Source organism: Phyllostomus hastatus, unplaced genomic scaffold, assembly GCF_019186645.2.
Source record: "Phyllostomus hastatus isolate PE091 unplaced genomic scaffold, TTU_PhHast_1.1 phas_scaffold_200, whole genome shotgun sequence".
NCBI lineage: Eukaryota > Metazoa > Chordata > Mammalia > Chiroptera > Phyllostomidae > Phyllostomus > Phyllostomus hastatus.
The window spans coordinates 902934-910020 of NW_025334016.1; the positions used below are offsets into that span (position 1 = coordinate 902934).

General features: G+C 39.8%; 1 protein-coding gene across 1 annotated transcript; it reads left to right on the plus strand.

Moving 5' to 3' along the window:
* The first annotated feature begins 954 nt into the window (after positions 1-954).
* On the plus strand, positions 955-1290 carry LOC123832672 (huntingtin-interacting protein M-like). The gene has a single exon (XM_045860418.1). The coding sequence runs from the start codon at positions 955-957 to the stop codon at positions 1288-1290; it is 336 nt and encodes a 111-aa protein (XP_045716374.1).
* Positions 1291-7087: the final 5797 nt, after the last annotated feature.

Sequence of the window (7087 nt, forward strand, 5' to 3'; positions counted from 1 at the left end):
GGATCAGAGGCGCCTTTCTTCCTTCTACATTCTGTCTTTTGGAATGGAAATATCTATAACTGTTATCAGCTGTAAATGAACCAAAAACAAAGCAGAAACACAAAATTAGTAGAGAGGAAAATGAAGATGATAAAAAAGAATAAATAACTCTTGGTGCTTTGGCTTCACCTAGGACAACTCAGAAAAGACACATCTGGGCTTAAAATGAGTACAAGGCACACTTCTGTCTCTCAACAATATGTACCCAGTTCTGGTAGATGAATCCATTGAGCACCTCATTGTGATTTCCACAATGATGAAAAGGTATTTTTCAAACTGTGCAAAATCAAGATATTCATACATATATGAAATGAACATGTGTTGAAAGATCGTATTTACTCAATGAGGGAATGGACAGGTGTTATAACTGGCTCAAAAGAGAAAACAAAAGTTAGATGTGGGGATATTAATCAAGTATATTTAAGTGAATGTACACATGGAGGCAAAACTGGTTTCTTTATATCATGGGGTGGGGGCAATTTAATCTCAACTGAACAACACATTTTACTTGTTTATCAGTAAACTACAGCTAACCAAAGATTGTAAAGGACCTTGAAGGCAATGTAAGGTTAGAATCACGTAACCTGGAATTGTGTGTTAAAGATGAAAAGTTTTCCATTGAAACACATTTATTTCTACAATGTTAAAGTCAAGCAGGAAATGCCAGTTCCCTTGAAGTCAGGGACCAGTCACTATAGTAACCAGGCCCCTGTTATGGACACCTCTGGGCTGGGGCCTGATGAGGTCACAATGGGCACCGATGACATCCCAAAGTCTAGGATGTCACAAAGGGCTCCCTGAGCAACGAGGGGCTGAGCACAGGGCTCTAACAGGCAGTGCTGGTCACTGGTGTCTCCAGAGGTCCAGGGCAGCTGGAGAATTAAGAACGGCTGATCAGAGCCAAACCCAGCAATCATGGCACAGAAACAAAACTCTGAGACTCCGGACCTTCTTTTAACAGCGAAGTTTCAGTGCCCTTTGACCTATGTGGATCGCCTTCTAGTAAAGGATCAGCACGGTCAACATCAGAGTTCATCCACAAATGACTTCCACATGGTCATGCTGGACTGCCTGACCAACTACATTGTGGAGATGGTAGGCATTGAGGCCACCAACGGACAGCTGCAGATCACCCAGCAAGATACAACAGATCACCCAGCAGCAAGCAACGATGGAGAGCCCTGCCGCCGCCCTCAGGATGCAGCCTTCAGTCTGTTTGACCAGATGCCTGAATCCAGGAAGAGGGGCTGAACCTTGAGTCCGGCAAGAGTCATCACAGCAGCCCAAGCCACACTGTCCCATAGCTCAGGAAACCAGGCTGTGTTATCAATGGTTGACATTAAAGGATGGAAATCCATCCATCCTCCTGCATCTGACTCCTATGTTTCAGTCATTTTGGGAGTGCAATAGCTGTGAGACATCCAGGAGGAGGTGACTCATAGAGAGTTGGAGGGTGGAAGGTGCGGTCAGTGAGGATGCTGGAATCCGGGATTAGGAGCAGTTTCTGATGGTGACATTGTGGGGAGGTACACTTCTGGGAGTAGCTGGAATCTGGGATGGAGGGCAGTTTCTAATGGTGACATCATAGGCAGGGGTGCTGGTGGCAGTAGCCGGCAAAGGTAATGGGGTGAGGAGACTTCCTCAGGTGTTCTGAGCAAGTCATGGCCTGTGAGACCTCTAGGTTGGAGAGGGAGAAGAGTGTGGGAGGTTGGAGGAGGGGCAGTGGGGGCTGGGCTCCAAGAATGATGGCAATAATTAGGGGTGGAATGGGGGACTGGAGACCATGACTGTGGGGCCAAAGGCTTCATTTATAATGGGAAACATCTAAAAGCAGGGAGTGGTGGCAGAGGGTGGTGGCAGAGGGGGTGGCATGGCAGTCAGTCTTTATTTCATGCAACTGGGCTTTACCTGAGGAATGGGGAACGGTGAGGAAAACATAAAACATGTATGAAAGGGTTTATAGTCCGGTTGATTTCACTTATTTATATCCTGCCTCAGTCCAAACACTAAATAAATAAATAAAAGTACTTGAGACAGGGATTATTAGCCAGTGTTGTAACTGCCACTTGGAATATATCCTTTTGTCCTCTTTCCTGGACACTGGTACATTAAACAGAAATACCCAAAGGCCACTATCTGATCTAAGACATGCAGTTCAAGCAGTTCTTAATGATTACTAAATATTACAGTATAAACACAATTATAAAGCTCATTCTCAAATGAAACACCTATTTTGTTCTTCATATATTTAATAGAGTAACATAGCCTTATCAGTGGCTGAATACACGTTTTAAGATTACAAGTATATTCTGTATGAATTGTGTCCCAAGTGATGGACTCAAGCACATATGAGCCTTAGAAACACTTAGAAACAGTCAGAAGCAGACATTCTGACTGCCAGACTAAAAATTAAAGATGTTATTTAGAATAAGTTCTACCATGTATTGCTGAAAAATAACTTTGCTTGTTTGCACCTATAGAAGTTCCTTCCTTGCCTTGTTAACACCAGTGGGAGTTCCTTCTATCCATGTAATTATTTCCCTGCCCTCGCTCATAAGTACACCTTGCCTTAACCTCCTAATCAGAACACTATTTGGGTTTCTGCCTGAATTAGTGTTTCCCAGAATTGCAGTTCTTTTTGATCTCATATAATCATTTGTTGCCTCTCACTTTGGCCTTTTATTTTTAGGCTAGCAGTGTGTTTTTTTTTAAGTTGTCACATTACATGTTGCAGAAAACTACCCACTCTGCTATGAATGTCCACATGAGAGGTTTTCACCTTGTTCATCACTGTCTGCTGCCTCCTGGCATGTCATAGAGGGCTGGTCATAGAGGGCTGATCATAGAGTGCCTGTTATAGAGAGCTGGACATAGAGGGCTGGTAGGAGGCTGCCCAGCCAGCTTCAACAATGGGGCCAGGGGACCTGGCTGGGCCATCCCAGGTCACCAATGTCTGGCCATGGGTCCTGGACATTCATCCACTCCCTCTGAGCAGCAGTTCCCTTGTGTGTAATATGGGGACACATAGTAAGAGTTCCTCCATATTTGGGTTTTCCCAAAGATGAAGCCAGCATGTTCCAGTAACTGCTGTACAAGACAGCCAGGTACAGAGTGCACCCTTCTGAAGAGCTGCCTATGTCTCCCTCCCTGTAGGCCAGAACTTGAATGACTATAAGACCCTTTTATAATAACGTGTTCACATCATCTCCCATTTCATGGCAGAGAGCAAATCAACTATCTCAAGCAGTTCCAATGGCAAAAAATGCATATAGTATTTGATATAGTTTAACCCATTTTTCACTATTATCATGCTCACAATGAAGAAACATCTAGTACCTGTGATTTGACTTATGAATGTATCCCTGAAGCAATGTGGAATTCACACAACATGGCAAATGTTTTTTGCCATGTCCTAAGTGTGAAGTGAAGAGAATTCTGTGCCTGCAGAGGAAGAAAATCCGCTGCTTGTCTGGACTTGCAGCATTCTGGTTCCTAGAATGTTTTTTATATTTTTCTTATTGTGTCTTGTGAACTTGGTTAATGTCAGTAGAACCTGATCTACTTTTAGTGTGCTGATAGGGATTGAGGTTCTGAGCCTGGGCTAAGGGTGGAATCCTTAAGATATTTCGACCAGGATCATAACTGGTACTATGAAATCTCACAGTAAACAAACTATTGGGACTCTGGTGGCAACTCACCACTGTGACCTTACTGCATGGACCGTGAACATCTTAACAATACTCATACCCTACTGTGATTCAGTTAAGCATGGAATACTATGGGAACAATTAGAAGGGCAGCTAGGCCATATTTGTTGAGACTATTTTCTAGAGTCACATTAGAACTCATTTCAAAAGATGGAGGAAGAGTTGTCCAGGCAAAGTTGGATAATAGGGGTGGGGCACAGGGCATGAACTGAGGAGAAGGAGCATTATGTATGATGTCACCAAAGCATGAGCGAAAGTGAAATTAGGATCAACTGCAAAGGATTGTGTGACTTCTTTAAGTTTTTTCAACTATAGTGAGGTATGATTTATGTCTAATAAACTGTATCCATTTAAATATGCATTTTGATAAGGTATTTTTAAAATCTACTGCATTGTGATTATTCACATATAATAAAATGTGCATACTTAATTATATAGTTCTCTGAGGGTTTTTTTGAAGATTTTATCTATTTACTTTTAGAGAGAGGGGAAAGGAGGGAAAAAGAGGAAGAGAAACAGCAATGTGCAAGAGATACATGGTTGTCTCTCTCACGCCCCCAGCTGGGGACCTGGCCCGCAACCCAGGCATGTGCCCTGACAGGGAATTGAACCTGTGACCTTTCAGTTCTCAGGTCGGCACTCAATCCATTGAGCCACTCCAACTATAGCAATTCTCTGAGTTTTTTAAATTATGGTATAAAACACATAACATAATACACTATCTTAATCATTTTTAAGTTTACATTTTGGTAATATTAAACATATTCACATTGTGGTGCACAATCTATTTTGAGTAACAGTAAATCCCTTGTTCAACTGCCTCATAAGACTTTAACAAGGAATAGAATGTAATATTAACCTTCATACTTTTCATAGCACTTGGATTGAAAATATATTGGTAATGAGGATTTTGATTAATGGGAATCATACTTTAAAATCATTAGAGCAAATTTATTTTTCCCTATGTCTATCTCACTAAACTCAATGCAAATAGTTTTTTTCTCTCGTCCATCATGAAACTCAAGCAGGCTTCACAATGTTTTTCCTCATTTATACATAACAGAAAGTCTTATGGTCACTATAAGGCCATGGACACAGATAAATTAATAATTTGACCATGCCCAAGAAATTTGTATGTAGGACAAGCAATAATTGAGATGAAATTCCTTTCATTCTGAGTGTGAAAATCTTTCCCCCACATTTATCTGAAAATACAGAGCACACAAGGATCCTCCTTAACAAGCAGTCCCATATTCATGCTCTCTGTGGTGATTAAATATTGACAGTAAACTAAATGAAACTAGTGCTGTTAATTTGAATGTTTTAGTTTGGTCGTTCAGTTTTTATTTAATTTATAAACCAGTTAGTTCATTTGTAGAGCTGCATAGAAGCTGGAGCTAAAGATATGTTTTTTTAATGTATTTGAACATATTTAAATAATGGCTTAGTAAAAATTGTGAAAACAATATACATGGAGACACCTCACAGTGGAGTCCGAGTCACCATCCCAGAGGAGCTGCCCTGCATGGCTTTCTCCTCAAATCTTTGGATGGTCTCAAGTGGGCAAAATAATGTTTGGATGGGGAAAAGCAATGTTTATTCCAAATAACTGCATGCAAAGCTAACAGGGAAGCAGACATTCTGACTGCCAGACTAAAAATTAAAGATGTTATTTAAAATAAGCTCCACCATGTATAGCTGAAAAATAACTTTGCTTATTTGCACCTATAGAAATTCCTTCCTTGCCTTGTTAACACCAGTGGGAGTTCCTTCTATCCATGTAATTCTTTTCCTGCCCTTGCTCATAAGTACGCCTTGCCTTAACCTCCTAATCAGAACACTATTTGGGTTTCTGGCCGAATTAGTGTTTCCCAGAATTGCAGTTCTATTTGATCTCATATAATCATTTGTTGCCTCTCACTTTGGCCTTTTGTTTTTAGGATAACGAAATAATTGAAGACCACAGACAAAGACAAAAAACAACTTTTTTCCTTTCTTAAGGAAAAAAAAATTGTCCGAACAATGACCAAGTTTGAGAAGCATAACTTTCAAGAAGTAACAAATATTGTTCAGGCATTCCCTTTGACAGCAGAATAATAAAAAAAAATCATCCTGCCAAAGCAAACTTGAAAATAACACTGAGACATCTTCCCTCACCTATCAGATTGGGGAAAAAAATCAGTTTGGCCATTCACTTTTCTGTGACACTATGGAGCACCACACAATGTCCTGCATTGCTAGTGTCAAATAGTACCCCCTATGGAAGGAAATCTGGCAACATTTATCAAAAGTATCATTCAATCCAGCAATCTGACTTCTAGAAATCTACCCTACAGAAACACCTGCATATGCACAAATTGAGAATCTTTTAGCTAGATAAATGATTCTGAAAGGAGTGAGAGGACGTGATTTTTGTCTTTCCCAAGGAGGTATTTGGCAAAGAGTGAAGACATTTTTGGTTGTCCCAAATGTGTGAGTGGGCACTAGTGGTATCTAGTGGTTAGAGGCCAGGGATCCTGCTAAACATCCTACAATGCAGAAGACAACCCCCTGAGAAAAGAACTGTTTGTCCCAAATATAAATAGTGCCAACACTGAGAAACCCTAATATGGATCAATTCTTTTATTGAAATGATAAACTATGCTACTTTCTGTCATTCATATCTTCCCTTTTACTTCATAGTTCCAGTAAGCATTTATGGTTTAGGTTGGTTTTGCTTTGACTACTACGTGAAAACAATGAACTTAGATTCAAAATATGTTAATAATTACAGCATCACAAGGAAAAAGAGTCAAAGTGGCAAAACAAAAACAATGGTAAGCATTTATTTGCGGTCCCTTACTTAGGTTTTTATATCCTTGCATGAAAATCTAACTTGAAGTTTTAAAAACAGTAGAACATAATTAGATTTTCAAAAGGTACACAAACACTAAAGGGCACTACATTATCCTCTCATTGTTTCTTTCTGTGAATATTCTAAATTTGTTTTTAAAGGGTTCTTTGACCAAAACGCTGCCTAAACAATTGCTTGAGATGAAGAAGTTGTGCACCTTCACTGAAAATTGTGAGCTTTAGGACCCGTATGTGGTCATTGTACACAGAACCCAAAATCCTTTCAGATGTTTATTAAAAACAGCTAACATATAAAACATCAAAAGTTCAGATTGCCTTATGAAAATGCTGTGCTGTGGTAACTAACACATAAAGTTTACATGTCCTTCTCAAAGAATGTGTATACACTTATACTTGAAAAATTAAGAGCCTTTTATCTTTGTTTCTCCAAAAATGGATTGTGCAAAAGCCTATTTTTAGGTTTTAACTGTCCCTCTCCCTCTAAATAT

What these genes read in the sequence shown, in the direction of transcription:
- LOC123832672 (XM_045860418.1), top strand. Translation starts at nt 955, where the DNA reads ATGGCACAGAAACAAAACTCTGAGACTCCGGACCTTCTTTTAACAGCG.